At 33.0% G+C, this 22,745-nt stretch overlaps 3 protein-coding genes across 6 annotated transcripts; 2 read left to right on the top strand and 1 right to left on the bottom strand.

Moving 5' to 3' along the window:
* The first annotated feature begins 521 nt into the window (after nucleotides 1-521).
* On the top strand, nucleotides 522-6,047 carry LOC129905388 (uncharacterized). The gene is made up of 7 exons (XM_055980863.1): nucleotides 522-1,378; nucleotides 3,970-4,288; nucleotides 4,366-4,496; nucleotides 4,769-4,921; nucleotides 4,991-5,148; nucleotides 5,381-5,571; nucleotides 5,630-6,047. Exons 1-7 carry the CDS (start codon nucleotides 659-661, stop codon nucleotides 5,986-5,988), a joined length of 2,031 nt encoding a protein of 676 aa, XP_055836838.1. The 5' UTR covers nucleotides 522-658; the 3' UTR covers nucleotides 5,989-6,047.
* Nucleotides 6,048-6,259: 212 nt separating this feature from the next.
* On the bottom strand, nucleotides 6,260-11,500 carry LOC129905389 (uncharacterized). Its single transcript, XM_055980864.1, has 7 exons — nucleotides 10,599-11,500; nucleotides 7,579-7,900; nucleotides 7,373-7,509; nucleotides 7,166-7,315; nucleotides 6,946-7,103; nucleotides 6,698-6,891; nucleotides 6,260-6,627 (listed from the first exon to the last, which is right to left on the bottom strand). Exons 1-7 carry the CDS (start codon nucleotides 11,340-11,342, stop codon nucleotides 6,305-6,307), a joined length of 2,028 nt encoding a protein of 675 aa, XP_055836839.1. The 5' UTR covers nucleotides 11,343-11,500; the 3' UTR covers nucleotides 6,260-6,304.
* A 1,256-nt stretch (nucleotides 11,501-12,756) lies between these two features.
* LOC129921466 (transmembrane protein 184C) lies at nucleotides 12,757-20,131 on the top strand. 4 transcript variants are annotated; one of them, XM_056003304.1, is made up of 7 exons: nucleotides 12,757-13,287; nucleotides 13,348-13,625; nucleotides 17,983-18,118; nucleotides 18,187-18,257; nucleotides 18,322-18,427; nucleotides 18,495-19,245; nucleotides 19,949-20,131. In XM_056003304.1, the coding sequence occupies exons 1-7, from the start codon at nucleotides 12,988-12,990 to the stop codon at nucleotides 19,957-19,959; spliced, it is 1,653 nt and encodes a 550-aa protein (XP_055859279.1). In that variant the 5' UTR covers nucleotides 12,757-12,987; the 3' UTR covers nucleotides 19,960-20,131. The 4 variants fall into 4 exon arrangements, with proteins under 4 accessions (XP_055859279.1, XP_055859278.1, XP_055859277.1 ...); XM_056003303.1 differs by having other exon boundaries at nucleotides 12,758-13,287; nucleotides 18,495-19,289; nucleotides 19,949-20,130; XM_056003305.1 differs by lacking the exon at nucleotides 19,949-20,131 and having other exon boundaries at nucleotides 12,759-13,287; nucleotides 18,495-18,810; nucleotides 18,868-19,394.
* Nucleotides 20,132-22,745: the final 2,614 nt, after the last annotated feature.

Genomic DNA, 22,745 nt, shown 5'->3' on the forward strand with positions numbered 1-22,745 from the left:
GCGCCACTTTTGTGTATGATTTGGTCCCTATTAGGTGTGTTCTTTATTATTCCCGATCACAACTAGTCAACGGAAGCCTGGTACGCAAATCGAGTAATATTTTAGCCGAGATAAAATTCCCATACAAGTTATCGATAATTTGTATGGGATAATTTTTAGTTCGGATAATTTTGTTCGATAATTTGTATGGGCTAAAATTTATCTCGAACTGCGTACCAGGCCATAGGCAAAAAAATATGATTTTCAGAAATGATACCTGGCATTATAGCCTAGTACGCAGATCGCGCTAAATTTTAGCTCCCATACAAATTATCGAAAAATTTTAGCCGAGCTTAAAATGATCCCATACAAATTATCGATAGCTTGTGTTATCGATATCTTCCGACTAGCTCCAAGAACCCAATGGAAAATGATTAGATTAAACATCTAGCGCACTGAACGTGACCATCCCTCAGACTCAGAGTGGGTTTACACTCTTCAGTTCTGTCTGGCGTCCTGTCAAAATTTTTACGCATTTCTTTGCATCTGCTTTCTGTTTCCAATTTTTTCAACTTCAAAACAAAAGTTATTACTTTTATTAAATTCAAAATAGAATTTTATCATTATCTTCATTTTGTTTATTATTAATAAACCATTAAAAACAAACTAGAAAAAAAAAATGGATAATACAGAAGAAATAACTCAACACATTGAGTACACTCGTACAGTTGTGCCTTCAACAATGCGAAGTCCATACTGGAAGTTTTTTGGGTTTCCCTCCGACAACTCAAATAATGTTTTAACAAAACAAAAAATAATATGTACACTCTGTAATGCAGTTATTGCATACAATAAAAATACATCAAATCTACGAACGCACATAGTTGCGCGTCATCCAGAACTCCTTATTGAGTTGTACAATGAAAAGAAGAAAACCAACGGAACTACAGCAGGACAGCAAAGCCTGTTACAAGGCAAAACTACTACTTTAACAAATGCTGACGAGCCACCAGGAGCTAAGCGTCCCAAAATACAATACGTTATTGGTTGTCTTGATAATGAATCAAATGATAATGAACCTGGCACAAGTGACACCAAATCATTCGATGTGTCCATAATTGAGGATGCCATAATTGAACACAGTAATGACAAGGCCACTGACAATAGTGATTTTGATGATTTTTCAGGTCCAATTACCTCAAACCCAGAATATGGTTTTGAGGAAATAGAAATGAATCATTCTAAAGGGAACATGTCTGTGGACGATTTAAGCTTGGAAGATCAAATTGTGGAAATGATTATTACGGATCTACGTTCGCCTTCATTGGTTCAGGAAACAGGATTTGAGAAGTTAATGACCAGTATTAATAATAGGATGGCAATGCCCAGGAGACACCAAGTAAGTAAGAGTTGTAAGATGTTTGTAAAGGTTATAGGTATTATTATAGTCGTTTAATTTGGTTCATGCTCAAAACCTTGAACTATGACAAAATTTGTTGTTATATTTTCTCAATCTGTTTTTTATTTTGTCTGCAAACCCTGCAGACAAAATAAAATATCATGCGTATGTTTTTATTTTAAACCCGCTAATTAAAATCACTTTAATTGTTCACTCACTGACAGCCTTTATTGTTTGTTTGTATGACGCTAACAGTCCAAGCTGCAACACGACTTTTACCAACCAGCCTTTTCTGTCAGTCTAGTGCCTTCGAGACTATTGACGCACACCACAGACAAAAAAGCGGGTATTAGGACATTCAAGTCGTCGATCAAAACATCAACCAGTTGATCAAAGAAATGTATAGGTATCTTCTGCACTTTTAAGTAGGTACTTCTGAATGCATTCAAAGACATTTTTGTCGTATAAGAAAAAGAGGAATGCAATCAGAAGTACTTAGCGGATTTTAAGACGGAATGATCAAAACGAGCTTCCTTATCTTAAGCTCCAGTGAATTGTGGAGAACAAAAAGCCATCTTGGACGACGACCTTTTTATAATTAAAGATAGCCAAGATAATGTGGAGGCAATGGGAGCTGCTTTCCAGCAAGGCAAGTGTACAAGATTCATACGATCGAACCATGACCGGGAAAACCAGGCCCTCCTTCATCATTTTTTTCTACGTAATGAAATGATATAACGCAATGATATTCATAACATACGGATGCTGCTCTGCCCAAACGAAACGGTGCACAGTGTGGCCGATGGTAGGAAAAGTTGGCAAAAATTATTTTTGTTTGTTTTTAAGTTTGTTATGGGTAAAAATACTATAATAAGGTAAAAAACTAAGACAACTCTTGTGATTCTATGAAAAGTTATTAAAAACGCATATAACTAAGAAGGTATCTGTTACCTTTAGCTTTGAAGTTGTTTGAGAAGGAAAATTGTTATTTAATTGTTCAATTACTTTGAATTTACTGGTTTTATTATTTAAATAAGGTTTTTCTTAAAAAAATTTAGTTTTATCTCTCAAAGATCTTTGACCTGACTCATTAATTGGGTCATAACAAAATCTTCTTAATGAAAAAATAAACTGGTCAACAAAATTAAACTTTTTTTTGTCCAAAGAACCAAAATATACTTTTCTGAAGGATTTAGGAATACTGAACTCGAATACACATCCAGAAATATGCTTTAAGCTTCCGTTTTTTGAAATATTAACGGTATAAAATGCAAAGAAAAAAACGTTATTTTGAATGTTTTTGAGGTTATGCTAATTGTGGTTTAATATTTCAGCATAGTTTGACGCCGTGATCTGTTTTACTTCTTCAAAAAACTATTTAAATCTTTCCGATCTTATTTTATGCATGAGATATCTCAAGATAAGTCTCCATTTTGTTGATCAACACTATTTTCTTAAATTTTTTAGCCAGCATGCTAGACGTACACACTCTCAGTTGTGGCTAATAAAATAATTCTGACTATGAATACGAGTTCAGAATCTCTTAAACCTTCAGAAAAGTATAATTAGGTCCTTGTGTCAAAAATCTAGTTGACCGGTATTGTCAGCACTACCGGAATCTGAGAAATATATACAAAAAAATGGTTATTTTTAGATAACTTCACATAGTGTTTACTCAAAAAGGGGCAAACATGGGCAACATTTTTTTAATTGACATGAAAGATGAAACTCTCATCAATAAAGGGACACCAAAAACAAAGCGCCACTTCACACCGTTATGAACTTTTTCTCAAGGACTTTGTATGACGCACACAAAGCACGAATGATCTTAAAGACACCGAATTCGAAAAATTATTTCAAACAAACTACACACTCATAATTCAAAAGAGAAATGATAATCTTAAGCTTCCCTTTTGCTTGTAATTCCATATTTATTTCAAAATTTTATCTTTTGTTTTAACGAAGTAGCACTTAAAACTTGAAACACCCATGGGAGCTAAAAAAAAATTAAATAGCGAATAATTTCGTCAATGGTGACATTTTAAAGTGTAGTTACTCTCCCCGTTAGCCTAAAATAAATAAAAACCGGTTTTGTGCAGCCTATTAATCCCTCTATTAAAGTAAATTTGTATCTGGCAATTTCGGTACAAATTAAAAATAGCTATTTTTGCCAGCTTTTGATACTATTGGCCACACTGTGCGGTGGTTAGATAGCATCCAACTTCATTTGATACATGGCCCTCATCTGGCTGCTGATTGTCTATGAGTTCCCGGTATAGTTCAACGCTGCCCCATTTCAAATGGAAAATATATGACATATTTCTTCCTGCTTAAGTATTGCTGTTTCTCCTCAATTTCACTTTATTCTTTTATATAAACAGAGGATTTTCTACATTCCTTCTTTCTCCTTAAACCTATGGAGATGTTCTATAATTTTTTTGTTTAAACCATAATATGTAGGCTTCCATTTTGGCTTAGTTCGCTACCAATCTGGGCAATTTTCCAACGAGAATTACTAAAGTCTTTATTGTTTAATAATTTAAAAACAAAACGAAATGTTTTGTAATTCCTTTTATATATTTTTGTTTCAGATTGAACAAAAAATCAACAAACTGTACAATAAGAACTTCAAGAAGATCCATCAGCAGATAAGAGCGGTCACAAATACAAAGCCCTACGCAATAAGCATGGAATTTTTTCGCAATGTCGAAGAAAAAAGCTTAGTTTGCATTTATTTCAATCATCTGATACCAGTTGAAGCTCGCTTACAATTGACAGCCTATACCACACTTGAAATTACACCAAATTTTGAGCTTTCAACTGTTTTTAGTGATTTCAACTTGAGTAACTGCTCTGCAGTTATAATGAGTGATGAAAATGAATTGGTTGAACAATTCTTTTTAACACTTGGTAAGATAAATTATTTTCAAATGTATGTTTTCTGATTAAGAGGAAAAGAATTTAATTTGTGTTTCTTCTTTTTACAGGAGTTCCTATCATACCTTGTTTTGAATCAGTAGTTAATAATTGTATGATGTCAATATTTGCACACACAGCAGTCAATGGTGCATATAAGAGAACACTAGAATTATTCGAAAAACATGATTGTGCCACATTGGTAAGAAAATTAATTTTGTACTATATTTAATAAAATACTACCGACTAGCCTGGCTTCGCTTGGGGAGCACTTATTACTTTACCTCAAATGATTTCTGTTAAAATCACCATTTAGAGAATATTCACGACTTTTTTTATGACTGACGATCGCACTTATCAAGTAAAAATTTATAACTCGCAGCCCAGTTTACTTAACCAGTTTTAAAATTGTTTTTTTTTTTTTTCATTGTATAAATTAAATTATTATATTATCATTTTCTACTTATTTTACAGTTAGATAGTTTTCCTGAAATTTTCGAAGAGAATCCCTGGTCAAAGTTTAATTTCCTGCAATTTGTTCAAGATCATCTGTCAATGGTCGATGAAGAAAACACAGAAGCAATTGAAATTTCCAAACAACTCGTTAACTTCCTAAGTCCACTTAAGGTGAGTGTCTTTATTTTTTTTTTAATAAGAGTTACATACAATTCTTAATGTATTTTGGTGCATCGTTAGACTACCCTAGAAACAATAGCCGATGAACCGTTACCTTTATGTTCGCTTATGAAACCCTTAAGTAGAAAATTAATAGACGAATATTTGTCTACGTTTTTCTGTGAGACTGAAGCCCTAACCGATGTGAAAAATATTGTTATTGATGAATTGACACAGAGGTTAGTTAAGTTATTAAAAATTTCGATCCCAGTATCATACTTATCTCGTTTGTGTTTGAAATTGCATTTCTTGCCATTAACTTTGATTAATGGACTGGGATCGGTAAATCGCAACGCATTGTAGACCCCATTAACTGATTCTTTGAACAATGACAAAAACACATCACGGGACTAGTTTGATTAGAACTTTTATTAAATAAGAAACATATAAAAATTGTATTCATATTTACAGAATTTTAAGCAACATGTTTCTATCAGAATCGTCACTTTTTGATCCACGATTTCAAAGTGTAACAGTTGAGACTGAAAGCCTTCAGGATATAAAAGATTCAGTGGCACATCGTTTTGAGCATCTTATAGCCAATGATGTCATTGAACAGAAGCCAATTAAATTAGAATCCAAAACGCCACAGAGAAAATCTTGTAAGTACAATGTTGCCTGTTAACAATTTTAACTCAACAACCCTTTTTCTTCTTGCAGCTCTCAAATTATTCTTCAATCGTGGTGTCAAAACGGAAACGAAACAACCTTTGAAACGTTCTCTGGAGTATGAAGTTATAAAATATACAAGCGAGAGTGGTGCTGACTTGGAACAATGTCCAATGAAGTGGTGGGAAGAGAATGAATTTGTATATCCAAAGCTTCGTAAAATATCTGATTATTATATGTGTGTACCATGTTGTTCGACTAATTTATTTAAATCTTCTATAGTTGATCGAGTAGCGATTACTAATCGTCGATTTATGTTGAGGAAAAATATAATCAATCAAATTTTGTTTTTACATTTGAACAAAGAAAGCTTAGAACTATTTAGAAATGACGAACAGTCAAAGAAATAATTTATAATAAGTTGCATATTAATATTAAATGTAAGTTTGTATTATATAGTTTATATAAAAAAAAAAACAGAAAACTTGTAAATTATAATAATTAATAAACTATTTCTTTCTTCTTTTATTTAACGTTAACATTAACATCCTAATATAACGGTAGCTCTGGAAATATTGACATATTGAGCCAACATTTTCCAATCAGCTCCTTTCAGAATACTGACCATCCCTTCTTCACCAAGTTAACCTTTTCCGAAAATGCTCATACGAAACTTAAAAAGATTGTTCAATTATGTATTTCGATTTGATTTTAATTTTATTTTTTTTATTGGTTTTTATTCAAAAATATAATTTGATTAATTAATTTTCCTGTCAAAATAAACCTTCTTCTATAATTATTTATTTGGTCTTTTAACGGATCTTTCAAGCTAAGATTAACAAAACCCAAAATACAACAATAAGCATCTGATAAATGCCGCAAACTCTTATAAGAACTTCCCCACTGACTCCACCATTTGATTGGTGATTCTTCTAGGCTGGCAAATGCTTCATCACGATACCTTCGCAAATCAATTTCAATGAAATTTTCATTCTGCACAGTCTTTGATGGGGTCTCCTCTAGGTTATCAACAAAAAACATTTTTAAATCTTCAAAAAAAAAAAAAAAGAAATAATAATTAATCAGAATTTTAAATGTTAGACTTATCAAATTTCTTACGTGATTTTCTTGAAGATTTTTGTGGTTCAACTTTGGGATGTTCAGTCTTTTGTGGACTGTTTTGTTGTTTTCCTATTTGTTGGTATTTTGTCTCCAAAGTCTTTAAACAGCTTGTCATACTTTTCAATGAGATAAATTTATGAAACCTTGGATCTAGAACTGCCGTTACTGTTAACAGATTATTCAAACAAACACTAATATTTTTTTGTTTAGTACTTTCATTAAACTAAGATAGACTTTAAATTTACCTTCTTTTAAATTGGTCTATAACTGTTTCTTTCATCTCGTTTACTAATGAATCATCAAACTCATTATGTACATAATGTTTTTCTATAATTTTTTCTGCAAATGGCAAGAACAAACTACTCAAAGGTATTTCTTCCTCCCGCAATGTATCAATTGTTATCTGAAGAAAATGGTGTTGTAGAAAAAAAAAGAATTAGAGAGCAAAAAAAAACTATAGCTTACCTCAAGCGGGGACAATATATCAACAATTTGTTTAGCTTTCGCTAGAAGTAAGTCCATATCTTCGGGCCAAGATACACTTTCGCAAAAAAACCTCAAGACATGAAGTTTAGATATGGCGAATTCTTCACAAACCGATGGTACTTCGGTATCCTAAATAACACAATTAGTTTGGTTGCATAAAAAACAAAATTAAAAGTTAACATTTACCACAGAGGCTATCTCAGAAGCAAAACGAGTCATAACATCTATTACTTCATTGAAAATCGAATTGATTTCCGCTATTGCGAAAATATTTGAAATGCACGTGTTAATGATGTATCCAAAACAATAAACTATAGGAATGTCTTAAAGAAAAAATATAAAAGAAATTGTTGAAAATAATTGAATTTTATAATTTTGTCAAAATTTCTTACCACTGCTCGATAAAAATGTATTAATTATTTCATTATTGCTATTAATTATTGCTGCCGAACAATTTTGTAAATTGAATCCTGCAAAAATCGTCTCGAACGATGAATAACTATTAAGTTCAATGGTAACATACAAATTATCACAGAATTGATCTTCAAATTCCTCAGAAATGTGATTGTAATGTATTGAAACAAATTGTTTGCCTTCAATATTAGTCCATACATCAAAGCTCAACGAATATGATTTGACTTGAGAATGAATTTTTATGCGATCTCTTAATTTTTCAAATTTTTTGTTGTAAAAATTTTCAATCGTATTCTCCATCTGGAAAAATAAGAACAAAAATACTTTAATAATAAGTTTAAAATAAATAAGTAATTAAAGAATGATTCAAAAAAAATTCTAAAGATGAAATTAAAATTTGGTTTAACATCAGGATCTAATTTTTGATTAATTTTTATATAATTTTTTTTTTAATAAAAAAATGTATTTTTTTAATTCTTTAAAAAAGGGCTAAAATAGTTATCTAGTTTTAAAATAATTCACTTATAGCAGCCTCAGAAATCAATAAATTAATTAAATGTGTGTATTCTAGTGTCTTGGGAGGCCGAAGTGTCTCTTCTCTTTCGGTTTCCCATGTGCTGCAGGTGAAGACGGTATTTTGCGCTTGGTCTTCTTGAGAGTCTCCTAGTGGCAGGCAGGACTCGTCGTTTTGCCGATCCTGTAAAAATTGCGTTGAAGACATCTGCATCATCACTCCGAGAACATAGTTTAAAAGATGCTAGCTAGCGAACACAACTGGGATATGATCTGCACATACATCAATCACCTTCTCAGGAGGAAGAAAAGAGAAGAAGAATAGTTGGGAGTTCCTCACTTTATCTAACCTAACTTAACCTAACCTTACCTAGCCCAACCTAACACAATATAACCTAAAAAGAAAAGAGTTCAAGAACAAAAGAACGTGAGCCAAAACAATAAAAGAAGATAAGGGAAGAACTTGCTGAAAGGCATTCTTCGAATGCACTTTTATAATGATCAGCAAAAATCTAGGTAGATGACGAGAAGAATTTTGAGAGTTCATGCTAGCTGGAAAACCCTCTAATTTCATTTCAAGCTCGCATTCAGTTTTTAAAATAAATTCGGAGTCCACTAATTAGGTCAAAATGTCGAATTGCAGTTCTTAGTAGACTCGTAAGTGTCTCATCCCTTCCTGAAAGATTATATCTCAAAAACTTGATAAGATAAGCCAAACATTGTTATAACAATGCTTTGACGACAACTGGGATGTAAACAAACATTCTAAAACTTCATATATAGTTATGACTATAGTGATGAAATCAAATCTGGTGCTATCGAAGGCTCCTATCTGGGTCTATATATTAATGGGCGCATATCTACATTATCTTCGGATGTGTAGCTCAATAAAAATAATAGCAATTTTAACTAGGTATATGCCTTTATAGTCCGGTCAATATAGACAAAACCTGCCGGAAAGCCAAATTTTGGTGGAGAGCTAGGGTTTACCATTACAAACAAAGTTTTAAAAATCCCCATCGATCCTATGTGTGCAACAAAAATTTTTCGGGGACCAAGGTCAAAATTTGAGGTTTATTCGAAAACTTCCATATTCCACTTCCACGCCACCTGTGAGTAAGTGTACTCGCCGCGTTTGCTGAATCGAAACTTAACCATTTAAGTTCTACATAAATTCTTATGTCACAGTTTACGCAGAGGAAAAAGTAGGGAATAAGAGTTTATGTTCAACATAAATTTTTTTAAGTTTCGATTCAGCAAATGGCCCTATCTGTCATAACAATTTAAGGATAATTTAAGGGAAAAATACCAGTCAAGTTCAAGATACTACCTTATTATTGATTTTGATTATTGGATGGATTAACTATTGTTTTGATTTTTTTCTTTTGACATTTTAGACTGATTCATACTCTTAAATGTCTACTTAAACCGTCATGTTTTTTCGATTTCTTTTTCATCCTTTTCCTCTTGCTGGATAAATTGTTCAAATGTTGCTGGGTCATAAGTCATTAGTCTCTTCATTAATGGCGTTTTTAATTGGCAATCCGGAATTGTTCTTCGATTCGGAATCCCAATTGAACAGTTTTTTTTTATTCCGAAGAATCTGAAGTTTGGTGTGAATGTATTGTTTGAGTTTAACATGTTTCACATATATGTGTATTCGCGCCAAATCTCATTTGTATTTGTGCTGCAAACATTTTGTACTGCTAAAATTTAAATCTATGAATGTGTGAGTGATTCTGCTTCCGATTCTGTTTTTAAAACCAGAAGAGAAATTCATTTTTTTTCAGAACCAGAACTGTCAGTTTTGCCCAATTGAACGCATTCAGATTGCTTTTTTTTGCTTCCAGATTGCCAATTAAAAACGCCATAAAATCAAAGGAATCTTCCTCTATTGTACTCAACTGCGGTTATTTGAGCAAGACTGACATTGGCAATTGGTGCACGCTGGAGAACACAGCAACCCGACTTTTTTACAGCCACATTTGGCACTACAACCTTTTTTGCAATTGCAAAAAATAGTTTTGAGGAATGAGAAGTTTTTTTGGAGCAAGTGGGAGTAAAGTTTTAATCGGTTCCAGAGTATTACCTATCAATTTCCAATCCCAGTCCTCTGGGTTCAGTTGTTTGAACTTGATAGTATACCCGATACAAGTGTTGAATAGCAGATTAATTAAGATCTAAGGTATTTTTAAATGCAAATTGCACGGCTAGCTAGAAGGAATATAAAGATAGGGATAAATTAGAGAATTCTGTCTAAGGCTTGACTCGAACCCATACATCGAGGTTAGCAGTCAAGCAGTTCATCCACTGTATCATTGCCACCCGCTTATTCGTGAATTTGGTATTTTTAAGTTCGAATTGTTATCGATTATCTCGATTAGTTCGATTTATCAACAAGTAGGTAAGTACTAGGTACACCAACTATCACACCATTTAGTCTAAACGAATTATTGCCTAAAATACAAGAACTTAAAATGCATACCTTACTCAACGTCGGCAGAATCTGATTGCTTAAGAAACTCGTCACAAACTCCTTCATTCCACAATCATAGATTGAAGAAACATTTCGAAGATCTGTTACAATCATTTTCGTCAAAGCTTCTTCAATATTATAATTAACTTGAATTGGATTTATGTCGACAGTAATATTGAGAGGAGCAAGAACTTTTTGTTCTTCACGTGACGACTTCACTGGCAAATGCAAATCAGTTTGATCTTCAATCACAATTGCCTCATCGAATATATTCGATACATCGGTTGTTGTTATCGTCGGTTCGTCTTCGGTGTCTTCATAAGTTAGCGGTATGTTGAATGTTTCCTCTTCGATGAGCGACGAGTCACTATAATCGACTTTTACTTGTTTCGAACGATGGTGTTGTGGTGGAGAACTACTCTCACCTCTAGATTTTGGGGAGCCTTTGATTGACCTTTTGAGGTTTTGGTTTGGCTTTCTTGGCGGTATGTTTATGCCATGCGTTGAAATGAGTTGGGAAAATATGGCTTTGTGGTTTGATTGAATGTGAGCTCGAATATTTGTGGTGTTGTAATGATTTTTAAGAAGTGACTTGCATAGAGTGCAGACAACTTTGGTTTTGGTTATAATTTCGTTATTGTCATCGGCGGGAAAACCAAAGTATTTCCAAAAGACACTTTTCATTTTGGGTACATGGATTTTTGAGTAGGAAATTTCGAGTTCATCTTGTTTTTTCTTTTTGCGGGGATACATTTTTGTGTGTGTTGGATATTTTGATGTTGGATTTTTGTAGTTTGAAATTATTCTAATTTGAACGGTTTTTGTTGTATCAATTTAATCGATTACTAGTTAAAAAATCACTAAACTATCGTTCCATCGATCACCATTTTGTTTTTTTTTTCTGTTTGACAGCACTATCGTTTTTTCGGGTGGCATCTATCGAAAACCGATTGGTATATCGACGAGTATCGGAAAATTAAGTGCTGCCAATAATTTTTATTTTTAAATGTTTCATGAATTTGAAAAGCACAGTACACATAATATGTGTACTAAACCTGGTACGCTGCTCGCGCTAAATTTTAGCTGAGATAAAATTCCCATACAAGTTATCGATAACTTGTATGGGATCCATTTTATCTCGGCTAAAAATTTTCGATAATTTGTATGGGAGCTAAAATTTAGCGCGAGCAGCGTACCAGGCTTTATGAAACAGTTGTTGTTATAGCCTGGTACGCTGCTCGAGCTAAATTTTAGCTGAGATAAAATTCCCATACAAGTTATCGATAACTTGTATGGGATCCATTTTATCTCGGCTAAAAATTTTCGATAATTTGTATGGGAGCTAAAATTTAGCGCGAGCAGCGTACCAGGCTTAAACACGCAAAAAGAATGGGCGTTTTCTCTAAAGATTTCTGCAGAAGTTGCATGAAGAAAAAGAGGAAACTGTTCAACATCTTCTGTGCACCTGCCCTGCTATTAGAAGGAAACTCCATTTAGGAGAACACTTCTTCGAGGACGCTAGATAGGTATCTAGTGAAAACGGACGTTAAAAGTCTATCCCTATTCATAAGAAGCTCCGAGTGATTCAGGTAGTGAGTTCCTAACTTGCTATAGTCATCTGTGGTATCACAATGGATCCATAAGGGCCAGTTGTACAAATATTTAATCCATGGTTCAGCAACTTTTATCTTCTGAAATCGGTGGTAAGGTTCCGGTTTAGCACCGGTGCAAGGTCCAAATATGTAAAAATAGCCACATCCATGCTTGAACCGAAGTTGACCCGCAGCTAATCCGCCGAAATCGGTGGGTTAAATTCCTGATCCGAGGCTGAACCACGTTTGTACAACTGGCCCTAAAGCCTGGTACGCTGCTCGCGCTAAATTTTAGCTCCCATACAAATTATCGAAAATTTTTAGCCGAGATAAAATGGATCCCATACAAGTTATCGATAACTTGTATGGGAATTTTATCTCAGCTAAATTTTAGCCCGAGCAGCGTACCAGGCTTTAAAGTTTAATTCCTGAAAAAAATTCTCTATTGTGAATTTTAAATTATAGTCTTCTGGCATCACTTTTCAAAAAAGAAACATCTTCGATACTCGACCAGCTGCTGCTGCTATCGAAACGAAACAACAGAACAACACATATAAAAAATATTTGACATTACGTAGTAAACAGAAGAAAAGAAAGCAGTTTATCAAAAAAAAGAGAAAAAATCCACTAATTTTTTCAATCAGTTGTCCCAAAAATAAAACAAAAAATAAAAAAGAATTATCAAAAATTTAGATATTTTCTAATTATTCATAATCAGCAAAACGCCCACATCACATTTTATTTGAAATCCTCGCTTAAAGAAAGCATGAAAATTCCCAAAGAAATATCAATAAAACAAAGCAAAAATGTGTAAACTAAACTTTCGTCATTTTTGCGAAGAATGGCGAATCTGGATTCGTCCCCTGCTAATTGTAACATATGTGATATTTGCCATAATCGTTGTCCCGCTGCTCATTGTTAATTCCGTCAAAGATGGTTTCACGCGCAAGGATCAGTTGATACTTATTGGTGGATTGTTTGTGTTGTCTGCTGTGCCAATCTCTATTTGGCACATCATTCAACATGTAATTCATTTTACGAAGCCTGTTTTACAAAAACACATCATTCGTATTTTATGGATGGTGCCTATTTATGCTTTAAATGCTGTAAGTTTTTCAATGTTTTTCATTAAATAATAAATTGGTTTTATAAATTATTTGTTTTAGTGGTTGGGTTTGCTATTTCCTGAACACTCGATTTATGTTGACTCATTACGTGAATGTTATGAAGCTTATGTTATATACAACTTCATGGTTTACTTGCTAAATTACTTAAATTTGGGAATGGACTTGGAAGCCACAATGGAACATAAGCCCCAAGTGAGACACATCTTTCCGTTGTGTTGCATGCGTCCGTGGGAAATGGGCAGGGAATTTATACACAACTGCAAGCACGGTATTTTGCAGTATACGGTTGTAAGGCCTATAACAACTTTTATATCCGTGTAAGTATATTACTCTGTTTTATATGTGTATGCATTTTTTCCCATGAAAATTATGTTATCATTTATTTTGTTATTTTTGAAGTGAAAACTTCTTTAGTATCGTAGTGATTTGAAACAAGATGAAACGAAAACGCGACACGACTTCAACTTGTTATAACTTTTTTGTTTTAATAGATAGATGATTGAAATTTGTACTGTAGATAGGTAATTAAATAAATTATAATTGTACAAAATTTCAATTAATTTCATAATCAAAATTCGGAGATAACGGTAAAAAGATGTTCTTTTCCAACACACGTTATATCTTTTGATCTAGTGCACATACAAATTTGGTTTAACTTTAATACGCATGTTGATAACATAACCTTTTATTTGATATATCACACATAACGTTAAGTGCTCTACAAGTTACACAATCTTAAATTGAAAAAAATTTAAAAATACCTCAAAACACCTGTGGAGATCTGTTGGCGATGACCAGCTACCAATGTAGGAAGTACCGTAATCTCAGTCTGGAAATTCGACATGGTTGACTTTAAAAATTCTAACTTCTCTTGTAGACATCTTTGAAATAAGATTTATACGTCATTATACAAGGTGAAACAATGGGCACGTTCAAACACCTATCGGATAGGCTATCTGGGATACCCGTATCTGGAATATCTTTTTGAACGAAGAGCTATCCAGATAGCTTGCCCAAGCAGCTACCAAAAAATATTGAGAAGAGGAAACTGTTTATTTTGAGCAAATTACATTTTTTTTATTGTTGAATAGTACTTGCACAATCGCTTTGACTTTATTTCTTGCAAATTTGTATTTATTTTTAAGCCCGAAAAGTAATCAAAATAAAAAAAACTAAATGTTTATCAGCTGATCACTTGAATACCTGAGGTATACCAGAAATTCTCGGATACCTTCAGATTATTTTTTGACAGAAAATGGTTCGTTTCCTTGGTAATTTTAAACATTGTTTACAACAACAAAAAGCTATCCGATAGCTTTATGCTAGCTCTTTGAACGTGCCCAATAAGCTTTCACATGGTATAAAATTTTTTATAGGTTGTCAAACAAAGAAATTGATTTAATAGCATGAGAACATAAAAATAAATGATTTTTTTGCTTTTTGGATGAAATTTCATCGAGTTCAAAAAATTCTAGCTCTTTTTGTAGATGTCTCAGACACCTGATCGATATATATATTTTGAGCTAAGACAATAAGCTTTCAGATGGTGTAAAAATTTGTATAGATTGTTATGGGAAAAAATGGATTTAATAGTGTGAGAAGATAAAAATACGTGTTTTTTTTCGCTTTTTTTGATGGAAATTGTTCGAGTTCAAAAAATTCTAGCTCTTTTTGTAGATGTCTCATAGATAATCGATGATATATTTTGAGCTAAGACAATAAGCTTTCAGAATATATAAAATTTATCTAGGTTGTCATATAAAAAACATGGATTTGAAGGTAATAGAATAAAAATAGGTAGATTTTTTCTATTTTGTTTTTGCAAGAAAAATGATTTTTTAAGGTTTCACTTCTACCACGTGTGAATTGCACACATGATTTTTTTTTTTTTAGTTTGATTAAGTTTGTAGATTCAATTTCATTGCCAATGGATTTTCAACAGAATTAGGTTTCGTTATGAGATAAGATTTCTTAAGTACCAAACTCAATCTGTTTTTTTTTTTTTTTTTTTTTTTTCTTGTTGATAAGAATAAAAATTGAAATAACTTTCAATTCTTAATATTTGAATAGATTTTGACATGTGGGGTTGTTATCTTTGTTTGAAGAGTGTTAACAACAAATACTTCTCGATCGAATTGAAAGTCTGATTAGCATTATAAATCTTACCAGAAACAATTATCTTATTTTCTGTCATATTTGTTTTTGTTTGAAAAGAGATTAAAATGTCTTAAATACGAGGCAAATAATATGGTAGTAGAATGAATATAAAACAGATGGAGAATTAAGTAAGAAAAGGTAGAGGAGTTAAAATAATCTTCATTCCAAAAATAGGAAAAAAGATACAACTCATCAAAAGCCATTCTGGCCAATGATTAATTAATTAAGATTAATATCTTTTTCACAAAATACATTAGAAAAATTAATCGACAAGTTCATAAGATCAAAATTACTCATAAAAATGTCTTCGATAACACCTCTCATAGATCAGTATCTAAGGCTCTTGTTCGAAAATGTGTTCCTATCAGAATAGTTAAATGGATTAAGAAAATGCTGAGCACAAGAACGGCAGAGGCAAATACAGGTGAAATGAACACAGACAATTACTACAATAAGAGACTGTTCACAGGGAAGGGTACTATGGGCCATTTTTTTATCACTCATAGTTGAACATAACTTAAGAATTTTTATCCTCAACTTCCGAATTAGGTTTTATTCACTCCAAGTTGACGTTTTCAACTTTCGATTTTAAACTCGAGAGTTGATCAACTTCCAGTTTTCTCAACTTCCCTAAAAAGTAGAAGTTTGCCGACCAAACTTGAGAGTTTGCTTCAGATTTTTTTTTTATTTTTCTGTCAAAATTTTGTTGGCAATTATTGTGGCAACGAATTAATATTCCAAAGAAAACAAATATGCCGTCGAAATGACAGATTCAAATTTTAATTTAAATAAATGACAGTTTTTGTTTCATATTTCTGACCCAGGGATATTTTTTTCAAACTTGAAGTTGGTCAACTTTAGATCTTCAACTGGAGAGTTGAGAAAATAATTAGTGAATAAAAAGAAATTACAACTTGCGTTTGAACTCTCGAGTTAAAGTCAACTCTCAAGTTCGCAAACTCGAGAGTTTGCTTTAAGTTGAGCATTAGAGAAAAAAATGGCCCTATGGACCCTTGCTGCTGATTCAGGCAGTAACGACTAACCAGGCATTCAATGAAAACTTCCTTACCATTACATGAAGTAATAGGTAGTAGTAGTACTGCTAATGAAACAATACGTGACGGAAGGAACTGGTATAAGCAAAAGTATAGGCATCAGACAGAGAATCTTGATATTGAACACCACAGTTAAAAGCCTGCCAAGAGATTGCATGATCAAGAAATAGTTTTAATATATGTTTAGTAGCAAGACAGAATGGGTTTAGTAGCAAGACAGAATTGGCAAGTTAACCCACGAACTACATTCTCAATGCAAACGCCTTCAAATGGTTCACTGATGGATCGAGAATTGCTAATAGAACTGGAGTTGGAATATTTGAGCTTTCCATTCTAATGAGGCATTTTTCAAGCATACTTCAAGACGATATAAATGCTATAGATAAATTTGAAAAAGTGTGACCTATAAATAGCAGGCACCACAGAACCTCTTATGGACCCAGAACCACATTGCGGTATGATCAAACAATAATCCGAAATAATTTTTATTATGTCTAATAACAACCGCGAAAGTCTAAAAAGTTATAACAAAAAATTGCTTAGAAAGGCAAAAAAGAAAAAAGACAATCGGCATCAATGTGAGCAGGATTAACCTGAGAATAATAATTGGATTCCTTAGAGTGCACTGCAAATGCTTAGTGCTACCTGCAGATTCTGCAACGAAACAAAAAAGCAGTAGAACACATACTTGGCAACTGCGAATGTAACACATACTTGGCCCTACTATGTAACTTTTTGCTGCTTTCGCATCTGTTCGAAAGTTAATTTCAATTGTACTTCCTAGTCAAACTGCGTATCTTAAATGAATAAGCGAAATTGATTTTCACATAGATTTAAACATGGTGTACCAAAATCATAACGAAATGAAAACGTCGAAAAAATAAAGTTATAGCAACTCCATAGTTTTTTAGAATACCACAATTCGCAAGAATTAAAAAAGAATGGAAATGTGGAACAGGGTTGTTTATACATATATTTATATCTTCCAAATAAAACCCAATAAAAGATTTGAGATGACTGGAGCTGTATAATTTTCATTTTTTTACAGAATTACCGTTAGATTAAATAACAAAAAAGTATCAACCTAGAGAACTTTCTGTAAGAAGTTACTTGCAGCTATAATTGAGGAGCAATAGACCTTAAAAGTGGCAGGGCAAATTCCCCACATCCATTTAAGTCTTGAGCTATACCAAACTCCATCTAATGTACATAGCTTTTACAGATTTATTAAATTCTGCGACCAAGTACCTGCTTCACCAAAATGTAACTATTTGGCATCCAAAATTAGCTACCTTTTTTTTTAGATTTTGTTTTCCTTCCAAAAAAAAAAAAACCGTTAAAGACCTCCTATATTAGTAAAAACTTGGTATATTTTTTGTTCGCACAAATTTTCTCATTTGATTTATTAGTGTGTTTTTAAGATCACACGTAATTGTTTTTATAATTTTGAAAATTTACTTAGCATATGTGAGCTATGCGGGGTTTATGGAGAAGGAACCTTTGCTGGTGACGTTGCGTTCCCTTATATTGTTCTCATAAACAACATTTCTCAGTTCGTTGCTATGTATTGTTTGGTTCTATTCTACAAAGCCAATAAGGTGCGTATAATATCTTAACCATATTCTAAACTTACAACTTATTTTTGTGTTGTATTTATTTTCTAAAGGAGGACTTAAAACCAATGAAACCAATTCCTAAATTTCTTTGTATAAAAGCCGTTGTATTCTTTTCATTCTTGTAAGTTTGTTAAATTTTGCTGCTGCTTCTATTTTAATTAATTACATTGTTTGATTTTAAATAGTCAAGGGGTCTTATTAAATATGATGGTGTACTATGGAATTTTTCAAAGATTTATCGGCAACGCCTCCGACATTGGTGAATCGACAAATTTGGCACTCATGTTGCAGGTAAATACATTGTTTTTTTTTGTAAATCCAATTTAATAATTGCTAAACAATTTTATACTTCTTTCAGAACTTCCTCATTTGTATAGAAATGTTCATTGCAGCTGTGGCCCATATTTATAGTTTTCCCCACCATCCGTTCCATGTAAATTTACCACAATATTGGAACAATCCAAGTACTAATTGGTTTAGTGCCTGTTTGTCCATGATCGATATTTCCGACATGCAAGAAGATGTGAGTGAGCACTTTGGCGTTGTTAGTAGCTCACTAAGTCGGCGTTTTCAAGGACGAACTGCTTATCAACCGTTGTCACGAGGCCGTCGCTCCAGCAGTGAATCGGACTACCTAATGGCAGCTGGAATAGTCAAGACAGACAGCGATACAGGTAATAGAAAGTCATTTAGTAATCCGATGGTAACCAAAAATCGCTATGGAGCTACAGATAATCTTCTTCAAGCGCCTTCGACATCTTCAGCAGCTCCTGAGGCCTCTTCGTCAAAGCACTCATCGAATTTCGCAATTAATATCAATAAGAGAGACGAAATTAAAGAATACTCACCACACTATGGGGCACCCACTTCGGGTAATTTCCTTCAAGCCCGTAAAAACGGAGGAGGGGGTGGTTCCAATACTGACTCGAACACGACCACCCGAAACGACAGCTCCTCAAAAAGCGACTCCATTTCAATGGTAAACAGTGGAGGGGGTACTATTAAAAAATCCGATAGCAATAACTCTGACTGGCTGAGCACCCCCACTGACGAGATGCTCGGCATCGATGTGCGAGGTGTAGAAAAAGATCGAATTATGTATAATATGGGTAATCCAAAGGCTTGAATATTATTCTACGCTGCTGTTTCGAGGGTACGTGTTCGCTATAGCCATCTGCCATCGTGATCGTCATTATTTGTCATCGTTATCGTAGACGTAAAAAAAAAAAATTAATGCTCAGTATAGTTCTTTTTTATACTTTTGTTTTGTACATTAACTGTGTGGGCTTTATATTATTCTGTTTTAACACATTCTCATATATATACCTTCTATATATTTATATAATATTGCCAAAGACTAACTGAAATATGTACATTGTCGTTGTTGTTTTATCATTCCCCGATTTGATCGAAGTCATCAGGTTGTTGTAGAGTATTGCATTCCTTTTTTTCATTCATTTAAGTGCGTCGTGTAGGTTATTACGTGTGTTACACGATGCCTTAACGTACTGATGTGTTTTTCTTCACATTCATCTCTCGCGCTACTAACATTGTTGTCCATGTCGCACTAATCAACTTTTGAACTTTTGTTATATAGCTTCTCTAGGTTTGGAAAATGACTGTGCGCACTGCTGGTGCGTTTTAAACAACCTTTTTGTCATTTTGGTTAAAATATAATTATATTGTTCCCTCTTTCTCTCTCATGGTGGCTGTAACATAATTTGGTGTCTGGGACAAAACACAAAAAACGTACCCTCTCTTCTTTCTCCAGACAGACATTTAACAACAATAAATTAATTTTTTTTCTTTCAGGATATATATAACGAATTATTATAAGTTAAAAGAAAAAAAACAATATTTAAGACTCATAAAGAATTTACTTTGAATCTAAGTTGATTTTTTTTATACTTAGCTGAACAAATTATATAAATGTATTTTATGTGTATCAAATGTATTAGCATTGTTTAATGATCTGAATCTTTTTAGGAAAAATAAAATGCTATTGTATATAAAAATTAAAAAAAAAAATTAAAGCAAATATTATTTCTTTGAATTATATTTGAAGTTGCTGTAATTCACTTTCAAGTTTATATCCTTATATACATACATTAGGCATCTATTTTAATTATAATTTTGTTATCTTGAAAATATTCTATTCCGAGGTCGGTAAAATTCTACACGTCATGTTTTGGAAATATTTCAACAAGAAAATTTTGAATCCGTTTTTATCGTTATTTTCATCATGTTTGTTATTTTACAGTAATTTCCTAAAAACAAATTTATCAATGGTCCAAAAGATCTACGAGATCTATACAAGAATACTAACGTCGAACAGAATTGTGTAGTGATAAGAATGGAAGAACAAGCAGAGATACTTTTTAGAAGATCTTAACAGCAAAGAAAGCCTTTTATACGCTATCAGGAATGGAAGAACAAGCAGACATACAGTTGTGTTCAAAATAATAGTAGTGCCAGCAACAAAATAACATTTTTTATATTTACGGTGCCTCTATGGTTAAAAATTTAATTTCTTTGATGCCAAAGTTAGTAACGGTCAATTACTAAGAAATGTATCGTAGTTTTAAAATGAAAAAGAAGGTGACAAATAGTTTTTCATTGACCTTTGGTTGTTCTTTCTAATTTGACCTGTTCAAAATAATAGTAGTTAAAGTTATTTTTGAAGAATTTAAAAGCGGTTTATAACTTAGAATATTTATTTTTGGTTTAAAAGTAAGTACTCATATAATTTGAACAATTTTTCAACAAAAAACGATTTGTTTCGGTTTTAATCTATTTAAAGTTCGAAGAGCAAAACACTGTAGTTCGGATAACGGAAACTTATACGAAAGCTGCTTGAAGAAGGGAAAATCTACTTGGAAATTCAAGTTTATATTAGGATGCTTCTCTACAATGGTAGCTAATGCAATAAAGTCAACGAAAGACCCGAAACGCGCGGTAGAAAAAGAAAAAAGACCGCCGTAGATGACAGGCGTATTGTCCAGACGAGCAAAGTTGAGCCTTCTACATCGTTGTTTCACATCCAGAAGGCTTTAAGCCTGGATTGCAGTGCAGTGAACATTCGGAGGCGACTGTTGGAGACTAATTTGTACGCTTGAAGTCCACGAAAAGTTCCGCAAAGCATGTTAGAAAGCGTATCCAGTTTGTAAAAAACCACATAAACTGGCCAGCGAAGTTATGGCGTAACATATTGTTTACTGATGAGAGCAAATTTGTCCTCTTTGGTGGTACTAGATCTCCACAATACGTCCGACGTCCACCCAATACGGAATATGTTCCAAAGTATACGACGAAAACAGTTAAACATGGAGGGTCGAAAATTTTAGTATTTTAACATATTTCTTAGTTAACAACGGAACTTTTCGTGGACTTCAAGCGTACAAATTTATCTCCAACAGTCGCCTCCGAATGTTTACTGCACTGCAATCCAGGCTTAAAGCCTTCTGGATTTGAAACGACGATGCAGAAGGCTCAACTTTGCTCATCTGGACAATACGCCTGTCATCTACGACGGTCTTTTTTCTTTTTCTACCGCGCGTTTCGGGTCTTTCGTTGACTTTATTGCATTAGCTACCATTGTAGAGAAGCATCCTAATATAAACTTGAATTTCCAAGTAGATTTTCCCTTCTTCAAGCAGCTTTCGTATAAGTTTCCGTTATCCGAACTACAGTGTTTTGCTCTTCGAACTTTAAATAGATTAAAACCGAAACAAATCGTTTTTTGTTGAAAAATTGTTCAAATTATATGAGTACTTACTTTTAAACCAAAAATAAATATTCTAAGTTATAAACCGCTTTTAAATTCTTCAAAAATAACTTTAACTACTATTATTTTGAACAGGTCAAATTAGAAAGAACAACCAAAGGTCAATGAAAAACTATTTGTCACCTTCTTTTTCATTTTAAAACTACGATACATTTCTTAGTAATTGACCGTTACAAACTTTGGCATCAAAGAAATTAAATTTTTAACCATAGAAGCACCGTAAATATAAAAAATGTTATTTTGTTGCAGGCACTACTATTATTTTGAACACAGCTGTACTTTTCAGAAGATCTTATCAGAAAAGAAAGCCTTTTATACGTTATCAGGCAGGAAAATGCATTCAACTCATTTGATGACGTTCAAATATCCGTTTATTTGACCTTAAGATATAAAAGCAACGATATCCAAAATTAAAACAAACGAATAAAGCTACAGGTGCATCTGCATATGGCTCACGGCTTGAGTTTTTTTTTTCAGACAATTGAAGATGACTATGTTCAAATTCCCTTATCGGCTTTAAAATCATTTATGAAAGTCTTAGTAGCCACAAGCCACAAAGGCATGATTTGCTATTTTTGCTGTGTCTATATAGGATTCACTATTTGCCATATGTTCTGTAGCACCTGAGTCAAGAATAAACTTTACAGATGCACTTCTTCTATCTGTTTTGATTGCTGCATTCACAGATGTTTTTAGTTGATCATCACCAGTTCGAAGTTTACTTCCACTCACAGCACTCAACGAAACGACTGCTTCATTTGATGATGTTGCATTCGCACTACCCTTATTCGGTGCTTCTGTCTTTAAATTCTTCTTGAAATTCTT

This window comes from Episyrphus balteatus, chromosome 1 (assembly GCF_945859705.1).
Source record: "Episyrphus balteatus chromosome 1, idEpiBalt1.1, whole genome shotgun sequence".
In the NCBI taxonomy this organism is placed as follows: domain Eukaryota; kingdom Metazoa; phylum Arthropoda; class Insecta; order Diptera; family Syrphidae; genus Episyrphus; species Episyrphus balteatus.